The 21,466-nt window shown below is 39.9% G+C and overlaps 3 protein-coding genes across 4 annotated transcripts; 2 read left to right on the plus strand and 1 right to left on the minus strand.

Moving 5' to 3' along the window:
- The first annotated feature begins 643 nt into the window (after positions 1–643).
- Positions 644–4,276, plus strand: ddt (D-dopachrome tautomerase). Its single transcript, XM_018661586.2, has 3 exons — positions 644–847; positions 2,525–2,700; positions 3,974–4,276. Exons 1-3 carry the CDS (start codon positions 740–742, stop codon positions 4,044–4,046), a joined length of 357 nt encoding a protein of 118 aa, XP_018517102.1. The 5' UTR covers positions 644–739; the 3' UTR covers positions 4,047–4,276.
- Positions 4,277–7,136: 2,860 nt separating this feature from the next.
- On the plus strand, positions 7,137–10,419 carry LOC108873407 (mitochondrial uncoupling protein 3). Of its 2 annotated transcripts, none has more exons than XM_018661577.2 (7): positions 7,137–7,302; positions 7,463–7,599; positions 7,863–8,061; positions 8,770–8,967; positions 9,059–9,160; positions 9,518–9,698; positions 9,855–10,419. In XM_018661577.2, the coding sequence occupies exons 2-7, from the start codon at positions 7,474–7,476 to the stop codon at positions 9,967–9,969; spliced, it is 921 nt and encodes a 306-aa protein (XP_018517093.1). In that variant the 5' UTR covers positions 7,137–7,302; positions 7,463–7,473; the 3' UTR covers positions 9,970–10,419. The 2 variants fall into 2 exon arrangements, with proteins under 2 accessions (XP_018517093.1, XP_018517094.1); XM_018661578.2 differs by having other exon boundaries at positions 7,139–7,302; positions 7,466–7,599.
- Positions 10,420–10,483: 64 nt separating this feature from the next.
- Positions 10,484–15,596, minus strand: elmod2 (ELMO/CED-12 domain containing 2). Its single transcript, XM_018661580.2, has 9 exons — positions 15,448–15,596; positions 14,191–14,338; positions 14,078–14,106; positions 12,874–12,971; positions 12,642–12,771; positions 12,152–12,285; positions 11,812–11,880; positions 11,493–11,626; positions 10,484–11,369 (listed from the first exon to the last, which is right to left on the minus strand). Exons 2-9 carry the CDS (start codon positions 14,333–14,335, stop codon positions 11,212–11,214), a joined length of 897 nt encoding a protein of 298 aa, XP_018517096.1. The 5' UTR covers positions 14,336–14,338; positions 15,448–15,596; the 3' UTR covers positions 10,484–11,211.
- Positions 15,597–21,466: the final 5,870 nt, after the last annotated feature.

The following is a 21,466-nucleotide window of genomic DNA, read 5'->3' on the forward strand; positions in this document are numbered from 1 at the left end:
AGCCACGTTATATAATCTCTGTAAAGAACAGAAGAATGGTTCCTTCTCTGGCTCCAGCCAGTCAATAATGAGAGCTGTCCACACTAAACCATCTCACTAGGGAGGCGATGCCCCCTTGTGGCATAGAGAGGAATCCAACCCCATTACTAATACATCAATAATGAAAATCTAATGATAAAAGTCACAGGGTTATTTTAAGTACTTTTAATACAATTACAGTACTTTTTCATCATTATACTCTTTACTGAAGTAACAGTGTCAGTGTAGGACTTGTAATAATATTTTTTGTATTAAAGTATAACTTCAGTAAACGGGTTTTCTTGCACAGTTGATTTGGCAGTCATGTCTCTGTAATGAGTGCAGTGGCCCAGCAGAGGCCCTCAGTCCGGGTCAGTCTGGTTCTACTGAGGAGGCAGTTCTGGTGACTTGTGTCAAGGTCAAATCAGACGGTTCATCCGGCTGTGCTTTCAATATAAAACTTACTTGGCTGTAATACACAACACACGCACACTTAAAATTATCAAGCATAAAAATCCACCATCCTAAATTAAAAATGTTAATGTCACCTCCCACGACAAAACAGCAAAGCATACAAACAGCAGCGGTTTGGCTCAGTCTTTCTAACGCACTTATTTTGAAAGTGTCAACCGGAAGAAGTTCCTCCGTTGCCGTGTTGCCACTGGTCTCTGGTCCTCGTCTTCACACAGAGCAGAGAGTAAACTCCTGTCCAGTGTTCAGGATGCCTTTCGTCGACCTGCAGAGTAACCTGCCAGCCAGCTCCTTCTCCGAGGAGTTTGTTCAGAAGCTGTGCAACAGCATCGCAGCTGCTCTGGGAAAACCTCAGGACGTGAGTTTCATTTCATCACAGTCCACAGCTGGTTTACAGTAGTTCAGCCCTGCTCGCTGTGTTCCAGGGTAAACTACAGATGATTTACAGTAGTTCTGTCCTGAACCAGAGCTGAGCCTGCTGACGTGAGGCTCGGCTCTATTAGATAGTTAATATGAAACTTTAATTAATTAACTTATTTATTTACCATTTAAATCAGTGGAACAGCACATCGAGCAGTGGCACGTGGGATGACGCTGTTTTTTTTCTTTTTCTTTGAGAGGATGTATCACATAAACTGTCACGTATTTGACGTAAATTACTTATGAAATTAAAATATCCTGAGTTATGAAAAACCACCTACGGGGCTAATATATCAATTAAAAAGAAGCTAATCAGTGACCAATGCAAAACCATAAAAGAAAACTGAAAACATCAAGAATTCTAAATGGTGTATTTTTTTTTATAGTGTACACCGTCTACACACTCAAGCTCTGGTCAAGGGACTGACAGGTTTTTTTCTCTACATGAAACCAGTCTCAGAGCCCACCAGAATTAACTACCACTCATGGCTGCAGAGGCTGCTGTTCCTCAGTAATGTTATATTTTCCATCTGCTCACAACAGGGACTTTGATGGAACTTCCCAGTCGCACCTCGTACATGAACAATGGACAAATCTATCATCCTGTCTCACTGAGTCTGTCCTTACCTGCAAAAGCGAGTCAGTATTCAGGGTTACCGGTCAACATCAGGACCTGTGTTACACTCATCTTCGTGATCACTTGCTGGTGCATATTTGCAATGCATGCTGGCACATCTCTGTTGAGGATTGTCACCAAACAGCATTCTTCATAGTGGAAGAACTGCAGTCTCCAGGACTGTCAGGCACATCAGGTCAGGGTCCAGGAGCATGCTTGTCTTGTTCTTCAACATTTGCAGGGTTGTGCACTGTGAATGCTCTTCTTGCTGGATGTGGCTCCTCAGATCTGTTACAATCTGATTGACAATAATCCAGCAACATAATGAAAAACTGACATCACTGTGCCGGAAGATAAAGGGCAGTAGTCAGTGCTCTCTCTCTCTCTCTCTCACTCTGAACAAGGGTAAATTGAATTTATAATAAAATGAAATCAAACATTATATTATTGAACTCGGAGTAGAGAGACGGAGCCAGCACTGCTGCTGAAATAAATGGTTCCCAGCTGGAAGCAAAAACAGGTTTTCAATGACCCTAAGTGTGAACAAAAGCTTGTCAATCTGCCATCTTGCTGCCACTGTTTACTTCCATAGTGCATCACGTAGTGCCTTCTATTGATGATGCATCCTTGATTACAGCGACTGCATTTAGAACTGTAACAAACTGTCATACCTGTATTATATCTGCCTCATCTGTTGAGCTATCCAAGCTGCATGTCTAGAACAGATCAGAGATCCTCAGACAGTGATGCTCATACATACGGTAGGTTCTGTTCTGACTCAGTGGACTTGATCTTGTATGATGGTTTGAGTAAAGAGTTCAGTGTGCGCTTTAAGGACACCTGGGCCGGTTTTGACACACAGGGAGAATGAACTCTGGAGTTCTTACTTTGTCTTGATTCACCACTGTGACTTTTTCTATGTGTATCTGTGCTCATGCTTACGTTTAAATGTTTAAGTTCTTCAGCTTCACTAATGTTGCCATGGTGGATGTCTTTCAGAGGATGAATGTTGTGGTGAACCCTGGGCTGACAATGCTGATAGCAGGCTCTTTCTCTCCATGTGTGATGCTGTCAGTGTCTGCCATTGGTGTGACTGACACTGCTGAGAAGAACAAGGAGCACAGTGCAAAGATCTTTGAGTTTCTGACCAGAGAACTCAGTCTGCCTGAGGACAGGTGAGCTGTCTGCACACACACTGTACCATCAGGTTGTATGATATATGTTTAACACACTGGAGCAGTGCACGCACAGTCTAAAGAGCTGTGCTGGAATAACACAAGCTACTATTAATATAAACTTTTTTTCCTTTTTATTCAAAAATGGAACAGGTTAAAATTAAACTAAAAGACACAATCCACAACCTCATCAAGCTGCTTGACTGTGTTCACCTAAGAATTATTGTTATTATTGGATACTGTGTAAAGTTCAGACATTTATCAACTCAGAGTTCTTTACATGATACAGTATCAGTTGGACTTACATTCACCAGGTACAGTATGTCACATCGACCTGGTTTGTAATCTGGCTGGCTGTAGACAGATAAAGTTACAGAACACACTGTTTTACAGAGCTTTCAGCCATGACCTGATAGTTTTGTTTGGGCTGCTGTGAAATCTGTCAGTGGAACTCCTTTGCAGAATAAACAGCTGGATTGAAACTGGCTGAGAAGGAGGGTCTCTCAGTCCACTTTCAGGTGCAGCTTGTTTTTGCTGTAAAGAAAAAGCAGATGAACAGCAGGGTTATATGTTATATACATTCAAAAGCTAATCTATTAATAGATCCGTCCTCTGCTTGTCAAGGAAGTGATTTATGTAAGCAGTGTATATGTCTGAGCAAATTTTCTAACAGGAGTGCAGGATCGCTCCTTCTCACAGGTCCCCATTAAACCCCAGACAACATGCATTAGCATGCAAGACACCACAGACTGACGGCCTTCACACACTGAGGGTGGTTTTTTTCACTTGATTCATTCACACACCAATTTCATTTTTTCAAGCTGTTGTTTTTGTTAAGACTACTTTCACACAGAACGCGTTGAAAAAGCGATGAAATTCTTTTCTGAAAAAATGCTTTTGCACTGCAACTAAAGGCATCACAGTTACACCGACTGTCAGAGGTTCTGGGTCAAAGGATCCTGGTAGTTGGTCCTCTGCCTCCTCAAATGCTGCCCAGCAGGACCTTCAAACCGTCCCGCCAGCATCTTAAAAAATATGTCTGTAACCAGCCACGGTGGAGCTTCAGCTCCTCTACATTTGAAGACAAGTACCTCTCATTTTCGCTTTGTTCTATATTCATGTGGTGCTGTATGTGAAAAGGTCTGTCCCACTGAACGAATCAGACTGATCAGTTCTCTCACTGGAGGTGATTTACTGATTCACTGTAACTCTTCGTCTGTGTTGTACTTGGTGTTGATTTCATATTTGAACAAATGTTTGTTCTGACTGACAGGATTGTTATTCAGTTCCACGCGCTGCAGCCTCACCAGGTCGGGAAGAAGGGAACCGTGATGAGCTTCTTGTGAGGAACGCCTTCCTTTCTGATACAGCTCAGTCTCACTCCTAGAAGAAGATGTCGTAGACCGATGATATCAGTATCAATCACAGACTAAAGTAATGATAGTCACCTGTATTTTCATGTAGTATCCAGGTCCAGTATCTCGACCATGTGATACACACAGAAGCTGTACCATTCCTGAAATCACTTGTACCATACTGGAACCAGTTAATGGAATAAAACATGTCACTATTTTTATTTTGAGAAATATTTTACTCTGCAGTCAGACAAGCATTACATACTTAGTGGGTATCTCAGTGAGGAAATAAAGTTGTTTTATTTTTTTACATCTGGTTGAAATAAGGACAGATGGTGTTAAAGGCAGAGTAAGGCATCCTGGAGAGAAAGACTGATCGATAATCAAACTATAGACAGACTATTAATCAAACTCAGCAGCAAAACAAACACACCCCTCAGTGCTCCGTCAGAAGCTCCGCCCACCAAACATGTGGACGCACATCACCATGGAAACCAACGCTGACACCTGGTCGAGGAGGAAAATGGCGGAACCGAGTGTGTCCGTTCTTTCACAGCTTAAACAAAACAAACGTAATAATAAATGTCTTCGAACGGAACGACATGCTCACAAACTGTATCTGCAACATAAAAGTAACAGAGTTAGTGCTTTATATAGCTTTAACAGAACTACAGAGACTGAAGACAGGCCTGAAGATTTTTCATCAGAGGAACTGGGACAACCCTAACATTTAAAAAGGGACAGTTTGAAGGGTTAGTATAACGGAAATGGATAGACTCGCCAAATCCAAACAAAAGGAAAAAAAACCTCAGACAACCTACAGTCCAGAAAACGGCAATAGCTGAACTCTTGACACTGTGAGGCTAACCTGACACCAGTAAGTACACAGGGCTCCCATCAATTAGTTTTTTTTTTTTCCCTGGACCTTCTTTTTCCTCATTAGCAAGTTAGCATACAGCCTCATCAGCTTCATGCTGAACTCTTAAAATCTAACGTGTGATCTCAGTTTACGGCATATTTACCGACCTGTGATATGAACAGAGGAGACACACGTTAAACTGGTGCACTACGCAGGCGCAGTGCGCCACCTAGTGCCCAGATATGAGACAAGCAGCATAGTGACTTGAAATACAATGATTGATGATGAATTACATGACTAATGAAAGTAGTGAAAATCAATTGAAAAATAATAATAATAACAACAATAATAATAATGGTTATTATTATTATTGCCTGTTTTTTCTCTGATTTAATTCTACCTGTTTTATTTATTGCTCTTTAAACCTGTCTCAACCCTCTACACGTCGACCCATCACATTTATCTGGTCTCTTACTTCAGCAGGGTTTTTCATGCAGGCCATTCAGTTGTAATGGAGTATTTTTACTTTGCTGTACTTAAGTGAACTAGATTATTCTATATTTTTACACTATATTTTTTGTTTTGTGAAATATCATTGTGCTTTTACCTTCAGGCTCACCACACTTTATAACATGAATACAGCAATATGCGCCTTGGAGACAACTGCATTTAACATCTGGTGGTTTCAGCACCTCTCTTTCTCTCTGTGTGTGGACCAAACACACTGGGGTTGTGGCTCAGGTTGACCAATCACAGCTCAGTGAGCTCATTCACAACAGGACTCTCAGCAGACTGAACAGAGGCATCACCTGTCAGACACATGGAAAACTAGCAATGATTAATCAGTTAGAAACAATGTATGTTAAACCAGGATATTGAAATATTAGTCTTATTACCACTCTCTTTCAGCTCAAATGAAAGAATCTGTTGTTCTTAATGAAGCTCTTATCAGATTTTACCATGTCTAATAAATGACAGTATCTCATTTGAGGGATTTTTTATTTTCAAATATTGTTTTTCTTAAAAAGACAATAATGAATATTTTACACTGTAAGATACACCAAGATATGCCAATTCAATCTAAACAACAACCCTACAATAATTCCTTCTTTCATTACAGTTATACTTAGAGGTGTTTCTAATATTTCCTCCACATTGTTTGTATCAAACACAGATTATTCAATATTAGTACCTCCCAATACAATTCTACAGTACCACAAGTTACAGTTGCTACCTCTCTCAAATTGTTTGAACAAAAATGATTTATTGCAGGTCTGTTGTATGACACTACACTAGTTTTGGCTAGGTGTACCTTATAAACTGACAACTAAGTCTATTTGGGAATAAGGGCACATTTGCATATTCATTTTCTTCTTCTACCAAAATCAAATTTTCCCATAATCCCCATAAAATTTAAGGTAGGCCTGAGGACAAGTTGTTATGAAATAGGCACCACCACTGCCAAACTGCTGAGAGGCTGGACTTGGTGTGATATAATGTTCTTATCTGCTCCATAATGACCTTTGGTCACCAGCTAACGTCACAACTCTCCCACCTTTATTCCCCCGGAGATATTCTTATTAAAATCTGGGTCTATTTCCACAAAGATGTGAGAAGTGTCTCACCGTGACTGTTAATTATAAATAATAAATGAACAACAGCATAAAACAAGGTTTATATGAACACTTGGGCGCATGCTGCATGATACCACACCTCTACTACTAAAGTGAAAGGGTAACATGAGGTTTTGCTTTAAGGCTACAGAACAGAGTGTCATTTAGCCAATCAGCTCCAAACTCTTTCCTTTTGTTCACACATCTGTTCAGTGATTGGCTCAGAGCGAAGACAAGCCTCCCCTGAACCTGACTGATCGTGTTTTATTATGACTGTCTTTAAGCACAGACACTTGACCTAATGAAGTAAATAATTACTTGACAGAGAAAATGTGCTGATATTTCTAAATGCTACTTACTGTGCTTAATATGAATGTGAACACCAATAATGTTGATTATAAGACAGGAAAATAACACTTAAATATTAACGATGGCCTGTAGACACTTAAATACACCACAGTGTGGATGAAAAGATTCTGATCTTATAGTCACAGAATGGGGAAGAAAAATTGTTGTTTTTCTGAAAAGTACCTGCACTGTGGGGTAAATTGAACATTGACTCTCTGACAGTCAGTGGACTTTGATTTGACCCGGGCGTACAGGAGTACACAGTAACGCCTCTCTGTGGATGTCATAAAAAAGCCAGCCAGAAAATATATAAATACAGAGCAAAAGATGCTTCTGTCCTTTTTGTGAACTGGGGCCCTTTATGGATTATAATCTGGCCCAGTAACAAACAACTGAGACTCTAAAGGAACCTTAAATTTTAGTCTATGTAAGTATGTTTAACATTTTTATCATTATCATCATCTTCCACTGTTAAACAGATTAAGGATTACTTTATGAGGTTAAACTTTAGATCGTGGTTTTCTACATGGGAATCCAGCACTGATGTGATTTTGCATGTGTGTGTTTCTGTGTATGCCTGTCACCAGTAGAAGGAAACATGGTAGGACTTAAACCCTCAGACGTTCCCCCGCCACTGGGAGTGAAGATGGCGAGTGCTGGAGCCGCAGCCTGTATAGCTGACATTGTCACATTCCCTCTGGACACAGCCAAAGTCAGACTACAGGTATCTGCTTGGTAATACTGACAAAGAAAGAAAATAACTAATCTCTGGTAAAAACAAGGCACATGACATGTTTACACTACTCCAATTTTACTACTACTACTACTCCACAGCATGATGTTGGCTGCTGCTGACTGACAATATGTTTTAAATCAGCTGTACTCACTGACACTTCTGCAGCTACACACAGCACCATTTAGTCTGAAGATTCTCTACTTTTGTTCTGTGAAGCTGGTTTTAGCCTTGAGTACAATCTGTGACCCCAGATTCAGGGAGAGAAGAAAGCCGTGGAAGGCATCCGGTACAGGGGAGTGTTCGGTACGATCAGCACCATGATCCGAACGGAGGGGCCCAAGTCTCTGTACAACGGGCTGGTAGCTGGTCTGCAGAGACAGGTGTGCTTCGCCTCCATCAGAATCGGCCTCTATGACAACGTCAAAAACTTCTACACTGGTGGAAAAGACAGTAAGTGAAAAATCACAAACCTGCAGTTCAACATACACAACACCTTCAATCCTTAGACCCATTTTTAAAGCTTTTTATAAAGTAGGAAAAACAGTGTAACAGAGGGAAAAAGTGAGAAACCAGTACAGCTGACGTTTGTGAAGCAGAGACAGAGGTTACAGTAGGACACGTCTAATATTGAGATACAATTACAACACTACATGAAGTACACAGCATATTAAGCAAATGTTAGATGTGGTAAGAGTTTCAGTGTATGAAGACCTGAGGGCTGTGACACCCATTGATGTTTTAAGTGAGAATTAAGAATAATTTGTTTTTAGTTTCATAGATAACAGATGTTAAAGAATATTTTTATGTTTTTTCCAGTGGATCTTTGACTGAAGTAAAAGTACCAGTATCACAATGAAGAGTTGAATGAGTTATGATGAGTTAAAGTCCTGCATACTGTGCAATTTGAACAATTTCATGTATTGGTGGGTAGTTTAACCATAATCTCCAATCTTCCTTATAATGTGGTCATATATTTTACATATCAAATCTTGATACAAAAAGGAACTAGTAGCTAAATCTGTTAAATAAATGTAGTGGAGTAACAAGTACAACAATTCTTCTAGAATGTGCTGGAGTGGAAATGTTCACACATACACACCTGTACTTAATTAAAGTACCTAGTTACAATCTACCAATGGTTGTTCTACTCTTCTCCAGACCCAAGTGTGCTGGTACGTATACTGGCTGGCTGCACCACAGGTGCTATGGCAGTGTCATTTGCACAACCCACTGATGTGGTCAAGGTTCGATTCCAAGCCCAGATGAACCTGGACGGTGTGGCTCGTCGCTACAGTGGCACCATGCAGGCCTACAAACACATCTTCCAGAATGAGGGCTTACGTGGACTCTGGAAAGGTGTCCACATCTTTTGGATCTCATCTGTCATGTAATTTCTTCGTGACTGAATGGTAAAGTATGAGTTTGTTTTCTTCTCTGGTTTCTTTAGGCACACTACCCAACATCACGAGAAATGCGCTGGTCAACTGCACAGAGCTGGTTACGTACGACCTGATCAAAGAGACCATCCTTAACCATAACCTCATGTCAGGTGAGAGACAGAGAGCTCATACATGTGTGTCTGAGCTACAGTAACAGACACACAATGCCACCCCCAGAGGGATAGCTGATTGGGCAGAAATCCACACACCCTCTCACCCCCTTCAGCTCCTCCACAGCTGATAACAGTGCACATGCTGGTACAGAACATGGTGTATTTTCCCCTCAGAGTGCTGTAAATACAGTAGTTAATAAGACATTTATCTCTATCATTTATATTGCCCCTTTCACACGATTACATAATCTGCTGACACTGGTCTCTATACTGCTCAGCTAAGAACAAAGGGCCTCATACTTGCTGACATTTTTCAGCTGCTTGCTTCACAATATTTCCCAACTCCCCCCACAGACAACCTGCCGTGCCACTTTGTGTCTGCGTTTGGCGCCGGCTTTGTTACCACAGTGATTGCTTCCCCGGTGGATGTGGTGAAGACCAGGTACATGAACTCACCACCAGGCCAGTACAAGAGTGCTATCAACTGCGCCTGGACCATGTTGACTAAAGAGGGGCCAACAGCTTTCTACAAAGGGTGAGCTCTCTCTGTCTGACCCCTACACACATTGATTTGTTTAGGAAATATCTGTACCTGAGGTCAATCCATAATGACAGATAAAAAATACTGCGACGCAAATTTTAGCCTTTGCTCCTTAGTACAGGCCTCTGATCTCGTCTTGTTTTTCTGTAGATTCGTACCCTCATTTCTGAGATTGGGATCATGGAATATTGTGATGTTTGTCTCATTCGAGCAAATCAAGAGGGCCATGATGGTCACCAAGAAGAGGATCGAGGCCCCGAACTGAGATTAGTGTTTCAAAGTTTGACTGTAAAACCTGAACCACCACTGGATGAAGGAACCTAATGAATATCAGTTCTTGTTTTAGCTTTATTCAACATTATTCTCATCCTGTGGTGACAAAGGAGACAATCCTTCACTGAAAAAAAAGTACTGAACAATCTACCTTCCATTTGACTATATGTTGAACGCGTGTGTAAGAAAACATATAGTGTTCCTTTTTATATTTATAATTTGTCATGATGAGCCCAGTCCAAATATTGTGGGAGTGAAGATATGAACACAAGCTTGTAATAACCTCCTGTGGGAAGTTGTGTTTGCACTTTAAGATCTGTAAATCTAAATCTGCCAGGTACACATTTCAGGCAGCTTAAACCAGTGCACCTTTGTATTAAAAATAACACTGGTGCCATAATCAAATGTAAAACATGTTTATGTAAATCCTAAATATATTTGACTTATTACAGACACTGTGTTTGCATCTTTGACTTGCACTTTGACACATGGACACAAAACACATCTGAAAACATCAAAATGTCTGTTTATTAACTTTGAGCGAGATGTGTTAATCATTACAGGACTTCCTCAAAAGCAAACCACAGTGTAAAAATAACAGAAAAGAACATGATATATCAGTCTTCAGACATACAAATGTATGAAAAGCAGGCAAACAAGTATTTTGAGTTCCACGTTTATCATTAAATAACACAGATGGTGTTAATAGTATCAGTGGGGACATGTTAAACCATGCACAACTTCTACAATGGAAATCATAGGTTTCAGCCATGGACATAAATATTAAATTCCTGAGCAGGACAATCGTGACAACAAATACAAACAAGACAAATAAAAATATGGTGGCCAATCACCATTTTTCAATAAATGTTTGTAAACTGCAACAATTTGGCTGAGACAGAGCTGTTATTATCACCACAGTCGTCTGCAGCAGCTCTTGTTTCTTCTTCATGACGGACATTAAACCACTGGAATGGTCATTTCTGAGGTATAGGGTGGCAGATTTGTGCTCTACTTTAAAACAATTAAGTATGACTGCAACAGGGACAGAATATGACGAAGAAATCACAAAACCAAACTGAGTTTTGGAGTGGCATATGAGTGGCAGATGAGTTTCAGTCTTTGCATTGCCTATGCCGAACATTCTCGCCTTCCTATACCTGATCGAACAATGTCAGGGGCTGTGGAGAACTCATGTGGGGCAATATTAATCCTTTATGGTCCTTTATTTATGTTAGTTTTTAGAACTGACAGTCAGTGTGAGGCACACATCAGGGTCCTGTAGATGTGTCTTGACTATGTTATGGAATTTTTCTCTGTACTGATTGAACTGCATGATGCTTTCTGGTTCCTCTGCCACCCAGAATTTATCAAATTCATACGCCAGGTAACCTGGAGGACAGGAAACATGCATTTAGACAACAACAACAACAAAAAAAATCACCAACTATTAGTAAATGTAATAATAATAAATCAGAGGTTTATATAATAAAAGATGATGTCGGGTTTACTCACAGTAAAGCTGATGGAAGTGCCGGAGCTCAGGTGTTCCCTGGACTGTGTTGTAGAAATGCGGTTTCAAAGCACCGCTCTTCAGGAGGCTGTAGGCCATCTCTGTTAAGTTGATGCCAACTATGGCATATGAATACCTGGAAACATGTGATCCTCAGATTTAGCAAAATATGACACAGGCACAGTGAACCTGAAGATCTGTAGAATTATTCAAGTCTAATTCTGTCTGGGTCTAATGAACGGAAAGCAGAGATTTTAGAAAGATTAAACTCACACAATATCAAAGGAAAATACTCTGACCTCGTGTATAAATGCATCTTACCCTAGTTTAGGATGGTTTGCATGAGACAACACCTGACGAGCCTCTTTTGTGTAATTTTCACTGAAAAATCTGCAAACAGAAAAAACAAGATTATTGTTATGTTTGTTCTATTAAGGCTCTGTGACAAAAACTCATTTATCATCTGCTATTTTGTGTAATGTAGTTTACCTGTACCCCACAGGCTCATCACTGTTCTTCCATAGAGTCGGGACTATAACCACCTTTACTAAGTGTCAATCAGGGGTAAACTTAAAAGTACTGAGAAGGAAATACTTTGAGAGCAACAGTATTTGTTCTGTGTCAGGATGATGTGCACACCCATGTTCAGGATTACACTCACACAAGGTTGATTAGCCCCAACATGCCCATTCCTCTGAAGTCTGTCTTGGGGTCATCTCCTTGGAAACCAATGTCTCCCCACTGTTTGGTTATCCTTGACTCCAGCTTGACTGTCGGCATCAACAGGTCCCACAGCTGACGTGACAAATATTTACAGCATCACACATGTTAATGGACACTGTTCTGAATTACAGGTACAATGATTATATATTGCACATAATATATTGGACTCATGATCACTACTTTCAATACTGTACTGTAAGATTAAGTTATTTTATTTTGCCGTTAAACCAGATTACATTTCTTACATTTCACAAAGATGCCGTTCAGTGTGTCTGTTACCAGAGCATGTTAGTTCATGACATTAAGTCCGCTACAAATCATTTGTCTCTCCATCTAATCAACTGTGGAACAGTAACCGTCTAGGTAAAACATGAGGAGAAACTGCTTGTTTTTTTCTAAAGTCTGGATCCAGGAGCAGGAACACATACCTTCAGAAGCATGGCCTCATGTTCTGCGTTCTCTGAGCTGAAGACTTCCTTTCTCAGGTCTTCTACAGATACGTACAGACTGCTGTATCCTGTTATCTGTAACAGACAGATGTGCAGGCTCTCCTTGAACCTAGAAAAGAAGGAACATTTAACAAATAAATCATCATTACATCAAAAAAATACACTTACAAAATACACTTGACAAATTCAAACACATCAGACATAACCTTACAGGGGATCTTTCTGGTGTTTGACGTTCTTCTCTTTCATAATTTGATCCACACATTGCTCTAATTTATCCTTGCTCGTTTCCAAAGCTCCTCTTAAAACCTACAGGAGAAGACAGCACATGAGAGTGAGGAGGAGGCCACAGAGAAATAATGATACAGTGAGATATCAGACAGAAAATTGGCACAGTGGCTGCTGTCTACACTGTCAACCACAGTGGAAAAGAAATGTTTTTCAAAGTCAACCTCAGAAACAATGAAAAAGATGACCAAGCACTTCTGTTTCCATACTTAACTGGACTGTTGATTAGAAAATGCTTGTCTAGCTATAATCATGAATGACAAGAGGAGTCAGTTCACCTCAGCTTGGCGAGTGTAGAGACAGATAACAGCTGATTAGGCTCAGAGGATATGTCTTTACTGAACTTCACACATACAACAGCTACATTGATTTAATTCAGTCTGCTGCAACTCTTATACAACAGAACCACATTACTCCTGATCCAGACGTCTGATCCTGTTTCCTTCTGTTTGTCCTCTAATCCACACACGGCTGCTCTCTCCATGTTTCTGTAACTCTGACCCTCTTCACATTGTTCAGGCCTCAGGTCCTCTCAACAAAGACAGTCAACTCATGTCTGCTTCTCATTTTGATAAAGAAACCTGTGTGTTCATTATAACGTTATTGATATTTTTAAAAAATCTATTTAACCTCCATTTAACCAGGAACTCTCGTGAGAAACAGTTTCTCTGGCCGAAACGGTGACATAAAATAAATGTCATATAATTGCGCAAGAACACACATCATTAAACTACAACAGTCCCATAAAATGCAACAACACAAGAGCTGAGAGAGATAAAAACCCGACTAACTGACTGACTTTTAATGTGACGTTTGAATGTCTGATAGGAAGGTAAAGGTAAAAACAATAAAGAACTGTAGTTAAGACTGTGTTGCCTATTTTGGACATTTATGGTTATGCTTGACTTTGTGTAGGAACAGTATTATGTTTTTTCCTTGACTCTCTGTTCTGTCTTTTTTCTTGCTTTTTGTAGGGTAAAAAACTTTTGCAAATGTGCAACCCACAATTATTTCCATTATCAATAAACCTATTAATAAAAATAGGTAACAATAACATTGGTAACAATATAAAAAGAAATTAAAGCAAACTATAAACTATTATATACTAAAACATAACATCTTCTTACCTTGTTCTTAGACGACCGGAGGGAATATTCTACAACAAAAGAAAGGAATAAATACAATGTAAAAACATATAAAGCAGAAAACACAGAGCAGATTCATGCTGATTTTAACTCACCTGTTTTTTCTGTCCTTGTAGCTCCTGGTTTGTATCCAGAGCATATTCTCTGCAGCTCACACTTCCCTGTTGCCTGTCTGATGAGCCACTTCAGCCAGTATCTGAGGAAGGATGAGTAGACATACTGCCAGATGTACCCCAACATCTTCTACAAGACAGAAAGAGAAAGATCAGTCATCTGATGGAATTAGAGAAGCACCAGTGAGAAATGATCCTACATCAGGATAACAGTTTAGTTCACCATTCCATGGTGCAGGAAACTCTGACGAACTGTACTACCAGCAGTATGAAGTTTAAGTTGACATGTAATCAAAGCCAATGAATGTTTCATCATAAACACTGACTTTATGTTAGAGCTGTTGTATCAGAGTAGTTGTGTTTTACAGTAACTGTCAGGTGGTGCTGTCACTTTTGTTTGAAAGGTTTAATTTAGTTTGGTTAGTCCACGCTGCCTTGCACGGGCTGTGTGTATCTTATGAGAGCAGACCAACTGTTGACTTATTTAACCTGTGCTTTTCTATGTTTAACATGACTGTTTATACAACAGTGATCTGTTGTTTATCACCCACAACTGTTATGTTTCTCAGTGTTAATGGTGTCATTGGAGTGAATAGGGTCTTTACTGATTTATTGATTACTGCAGTAAATATGGACACTTGTCTGTGATTTATTTAATGGAGAGCTTCATGCTACAGTAACTATGTTGTTTAGTAAGTCAAAACTGTATTTTTATATTAAACGTAATGGAGTAGAAGTCTACACACACACATGAACCTCTAAACTGTCTTCAGTTGCAGCGCTTGAGTAAATGTACTCAGTTACTTAACACCACTGTTACTGTCATGATGAATGAGACTAACACTTCTCTGTGTCATGATGATCATAAGGACAGAGCTAACAGCTAACTCACAGACGAACAGACAAAACAACAGCAACGTAGCAGCTAGCATTGACGCTAATGCTAACTTCAGATCAACGTGACCATTCAGTTTACACAGATTTGGTGACTTAAGTGGCGCTGAATGATGGAATCTGACCACTGCATATTAATAATAGCAAATTACTGGTTTTATTTTAATAAACTAATTCTGTTCATTAGCTTCAAAACTCCGAGATGACAGTTAGCCGGTTCAGACAACAGGTTGTCATTGTGTTCGCCTCACTGTTAGCTAGCTAAATTCCGACAGCCTAGATTAGTTTACATGGCGAACACTGGTTCACTGGATAGTTTCTGTCAAGAAGTTAAGTTAATCTTACCGCACTGTCGCAGAGACAATACAGACAAAGATGAATCCAAACTTCACTTTGTAGCTAGCAGCCGTGAGGAAAGATTAGCAACGTTTCTCTTGACAACAGACTGGCTCTGGTGCATTCATGGTTACACCGGATACACAGCTTCAACGCTACCGCTTTAGTACCAGGGAATGACCTGCATCCTCACATTGACTACATCTGACTACTTGGATTCTTGCTTCTTTTATCTAAGAGCGGTGAGTTTGTGATTTCTACAGAAATGGTGGAAATACTTTGTCAGACTTGTATTAAATTTATTGTGAACGCTGAATTACATGATGTACTTGAACACAGCACACGCCAGCATTTCAATGACAGTGTGCGCTTTGGACGCTGTTATGTCGTCCTCTACTGTCCACACTTGGTATTGCAGTCTGCACAGGTCTGCACTGCACAGGCCAGTGGGAGGAAAACACAAATCTGTCCCCCCACCAAATGTTTTCTTTTTTATATTGCATCTCTAACGCTAATGGGTGGCAGCAACAGACATGTAATTGTTAATTATGCGTGGATGTGGATGCATCACATACATTTGCATATGAGAGGTTTTATTAACATAATCTGCTGTAACTGTTAGCACTCACTAACTAATGGGAAAATAGCCACGTGTCCTCAGATAAAAGTCAGTTCATTTCTAGAGCACCTTTGAAAATAACAAACCTTTACCAATATGAAAATTTGATATTATTTGATCGATGATTACAATCGAATAAAAACATAGACAAAATGAGGAGTATATAAGTAAATCAATAAAAGTAAAGAATATCTGGATAAAATCATAAAAACACTGCAACATTGTACATTGAACAAAAATCAACAGAGTGACTCGCTGTGTCTTCATGATGACTGTTGATGGACTTTAATTAGAGGAATGGAGAGCAGTGATTGGTCAGCAGATCTGAGGCTCTGGAGGATGAATAAGGGATGTGGAGTTTTTGAGATGTAATCTATTCCATGCAGTGCTTTAAAAACAAATAAAAGGATCTTACAATCAATTTTGCAAGTCACTGCTAACCAGTGCAGATACAGTTTTCCCTCTCTCTGCAGAGATAAGACTGTCTGACTGAAGAAAGAGGAAATAAAAGCACAGTCTATGGTTACCAAAAATCCATGACAAACCTTCATCTGAGATGAAAGAAGCTAATGCTGACAATCCTAAAACAAACACAGGCCTGCGTTTCCACAGCAGCTGTACAACCGTGTTGGCCCACCATTGAACAATGCTGAAAAAACTGACACAGTTTACTACTGAGAGTATTCTTCACAGCTACATGGGAATACAGACAGACTGTGTAAATCAAGCATCACCTATATAGTAGAGCCATAATAGTGGAGTGTTAACACAGTGACTCATCATGACTTATAGTCCTCATCACAGACAAACTGAACTGACAGTATTTTTGTTTAAGATGCAGATCAGGTTGTTTCTGCTGATAGAACAGCAGAAGATTTGCCTTTCCCAAACTAACCACAAGATGATGCCAGATCCACAACATGACTGTGTAATTAAATTGATTTTTAAAGTCTATTCTTAAAACAGACCAATCATATTTAAGTCTCCATTACTCCATAGATGCCACTGAACAAAGTTATACTCTGTCTGTGTCATTGAATCTAGCCACTGTTTATGAATCTTTATTGTAAAATAATGTTTCTTCTCCCACTGTGCCACTTTCCAAACTGGCTCTGAGCCCTCTGAAGCAGACGTCTGGCATATCAGTGATGCATGCAGTCTGTGTGGAGCTGCTCACCAATGGTGCACTTGCCTGTAATTAAGTCGCGGCCTACCTTCTCAACTAATCAGTCCCTCTGGGCTTATAAAGGCAGGAGGTCTATCCCATACAATTACTGCATTCCAAGAGGAGCTCCTGTCTCAGACTCAGGCTATATTTGAAAACTGAATTCCCCGAAGTCACCACTTAGATTATAAAATAGTCTGAGAGATTATTTTAGGATGAGCTCGGCACTTAACTATAATACTGATATTAAATCAGTTATAGCAGCACTGACAGGTTTGACACAAAATCTGTTTTGCAGCTCTGCAGGAAAGACCCTGAATGTTGTGTTGTTGCCTCTCTGCCAGCATCTCTGCCTACAGGGGTGTGACCACAGAGTGGCCAGAGTTGGTAGGAGCTGATCAAACCACCACATTTTTTAAGTAATAGAGGAAGTCTTCCAAATTAATAACAGAATATGTTTGTTGTTAATCTACCTGAGGTGAGCTTTTCCTGATCCTGCACCTTTATCTACTGGATGTCATCACATCACTTCCTTCCAAAATGCTGTGTTTGTTGTCTGAGGTTACGTTTAGGTACAACTGCAAATTGGTTAAGGTCTGGGAGAAATTAAGGTTAGGGTTAAGAAAAACTATGTCTATTCCTGATAGGAAACAAAACACATTTTGTTAACCATACTCTTCACCATGACCTTATCCCTGAGAGGTCTAGTGGTGCTAATATAACCTCTGCTGATGTCATGCTTCTTTGGCCACTGTTTACAGAACATCCAAAACTTTTGGGTTTATGACTTCTTAAAAAGCAAAGTCTATGTGCAAACCCATCGTCACAGTGTGTACACATCAGTGAGCTTCAAACAAAGTGATTGTTCCCTCTCAGATTATTTTTATTTGAATAATTTTTAGAGGCCTGATGGGGCAAATGATCAGTATTTCATCAGTGTATGATTGTTTATTCATGGCTTTCTTTATCATCCTGTGATTCCTCAGATTTATCTTGCAACCTCTTGACCTGTAGCTCTGGAGCCACTAAGCTGCCTAGACCCTGCCCACCTAAAGTATGTAGTGAGCACACAGACAGAAAACCTGCAGTAATAAAGCAGGAAATGCTCCTACTCCACTGAAACTCATTGCCAATATTCATTAATCACAAGTATTTATTTGAGCTTACATTTTCATGCATGGAATCAGTGCTGTTATTATCTCAAACCACTAACATTCATCACTGTAGTCTTTCTGTCCACATAACACATTTTTAAAGCAACTTTTTCTGTCGTACTAGAGGAAGAATTCAGAAAATGTCAGTGAGTCTTTTCTGCATCTGTCAGGCGGTAAATGAAAGTCAGCTGCTTCTCTGGGACAGCCGGGTACTTAATGATACCAAGCCAATATCCTGCTGTAAATGTCCTGATTATAGAGGTCATTTATTCAGCAGACCTCTCAGAACCACAGATAAAGATATCTAATCCTATCTGGAAACATAACCTCATACACCTTAATGCAGCTCTCACAACACACAACACACAGACTCACAGGTCTGATCATAAAGCCATGTACATATCCTTTTAGAATATCATAAGCTCCCTTGGGAGACATAGGCTGGTGTTAGGATTTGAAAGTAATCAATTTCAAGTGCAAGTGACCCTCCCATAGATGCCTGCCTCCATTCTCATCCTCTCCCCACCATTCACCCATTCATCTGGTTTACTCTGCTGCACCACCACGTTGCCTGCGCTGCCTGGACCAGCTCAGCCTGGGATAGATAGATAGCAGTTCCATTTTGTGAGAGGTTCCACTTTTATTTGAGCGTGAGGCAGCGCTAACGAAGCAGACCTCAGAGGCAGCATCCGTCGGTCGGACGGCGGTGACTCACTGCGCACCGGTCAGTCAGTCAGTCAGTCAGTCAGTGTGCTTGAATTTTGCGCTTTGCCGTGGAGGATCGATACATCTAAGACCCATATTCTGGTGGAAGGCGTGGCTTGGTGTCACGGAGACTGTTTTTTTTTTTTTTTCATATTCATTCCCAGGGTTCAGCCTCATCTCACTGACACGGACGCGCAGAAACGGGCACCCCACAGTACGGGACATAAAGCGTCTCTCAAGGTAAGATCACCCTCCTCTTTTCATCAGACTGCGCTTTTCCTTTCGTGTCAGATGTTAAATTCGTTCGCAAGGTCACATCAAATCGGCAAATATCAGTGGCCTCTGAGCTGTCGGGGTGGGACAGGACTGCGAACGCACGGTTATGATACATGACAGAGATCTTAATTGGCCCGAATAGGTCGTATAATGTTTGCCGTTTTGCATGAATTCACATTCTGCATGCGCACTCCTTCTTGTTATTTGTTAAACTGCTGCAGGCGATAAAAGCCCAGGCACCAGGGCGTTTTAATTGAGGAATATTTAATTACGGTCAGGGCATGCTTTCCATAAATATTTGCACTTTGACAACAGACAGGCAGATGCAGAGTGGGAGAGCACACACAAATGGGCTACACCTGTCCATGACCCAGAACAGTAGCCTGCTGTTCATTTTCCTTCCAAGTCCCATACAGATTATTATGGTTTAAATGGGTGACAGGTGGGACTTATTTTATTTATTTGTTTGAGTAATCCAGACATAAACATGACCTGACTGCAGTGTGGAGACTCACGATCATACTTGTTGTTTGTGAGAGAGGGAATCATCTAACAAGGCTGAGTTGAACATTAGTTTCACTGAGATGAACTGCATATTATGCAGAATGGATTATCATCAGTGCTGTCACTGAAATGCAAATGGCCAACTGTTTGGTGCTCACACACACACACACACTCACGCGGTGTGTCTCTGCCTCCTCTTTATATGTATGGACTTATGTATAATGAAAGTCTTGATCACAGTGTGATTCATTTGTCTGACTCCAAAGCATCAGATATTTCAGACGTCTGCTGAGTGCTGGCACATTACTTGCAGAATTGGCCCAGATGCTTTAACACATTTGGGAGACAGACTGAGATGGAGTCATTCATCAGGCCCGGGATGAGGAGATTTGTGAAACTGTAGGTCACTGCTTAGATTTGAGAGCAGATTGATTACAGGACAAAAGAGGATCTAAAGACACATCTTGCCAGCTTTCAAAGCTTTTCTGTTTATTTTTCTGCTAAAGTCCTATAACAAATAAAAGATGGTTAAACTCTGAATGAGTGATTAGTATTCTTACATTATTGTTTTTAAAGAATTACTGTTTGCATTCATCAGAGGACACAGTAACTCAACTGACACATCACCAATAATCACAATCAATGGTTTGGCCTCTCTGTGAGCAAATATAGGATTCATCAGTTACAGTTATACTTGGTATCTCTTTATATACTGTAACAGTCATAATTACTGATATTTAAGGTAACTTCAGATGAGATTTGGGTGATTTACCTTCAAGCAAAAACATATATTAAGCATTTTGAGACCGGACAAGACTGGTAGGTCAGATGAAAATCTGCTACACAGGGAACATCCACAGTTTTTAATCAAAAATATCTTTTATCTGTAAGCACTTTCAGCCTACATGTGTCAAAGTTTTATTTCTCTACTGTGCTTACTTTATTTCCAAGTTTGTAAACTTTGATCAGGTCTGATGCAGCGTTTCTTCATGCTCTTCAGGGATTACACCCAGTTTTCCTTTTTTCTTTTTTTTATTCATGTAATTAGACCAAGCTGATTAAAACATATTTAAATCTAATAGAGGTTTATAAAACAGATGACACATGCAGGATTGTTTGAATCCTGCTTTTACTGCCAGTTTTATTTTATTCTATATTCTATATATTCTATATAGGCAATTTTCAAAGAGCAAAACAGGCAGGAAAAAAAAAATCATGTTAGACTGAAACATAAAAAGATACAGTTCCAAACAATCCACATCACCATGATGTAGACATACAGTACTGGTGTTAGGATTGTGTGTTATTATTAATTAGACAAATAGGCTTTATTCAGTATTTATTGTAATTCAAAGCAGTTATTAAATCAGGCAAATAAAGGTCATTGATTGTTCTGGTGCTTGTCCCTTTATTCTAACTAAGGACTAATTTAAATGCATGTTACTGACTCTAAAAGAAACTATGTGGAATGCTAGATTCATCCTATAGAAAGATCATTTAGGCCTGAAGGTCTATGAGTCTGAATAAATTGTTAATGTAGTGAAACATGCAGCTTGATCATTTGAAACAAACTAAATCTGTTTCTATTTTCCTCTTTTAGGGACT

The sequence above is a fragment of the Lates calcarifer genome, linkage group LG5 (assembly GCF_001640805.2).
Source record: "Lates calcarifer isolate ASB-BC8 linkage group LG5, TLL_Latcal_v3, whole genome shotgun sequence".
Taxonomy (NCBI): domain Eukaryota; kingdom Metazoa; phylum Chordata; class Actinopteri; family Centropomidae; genus Lates; species Lates calcarifer.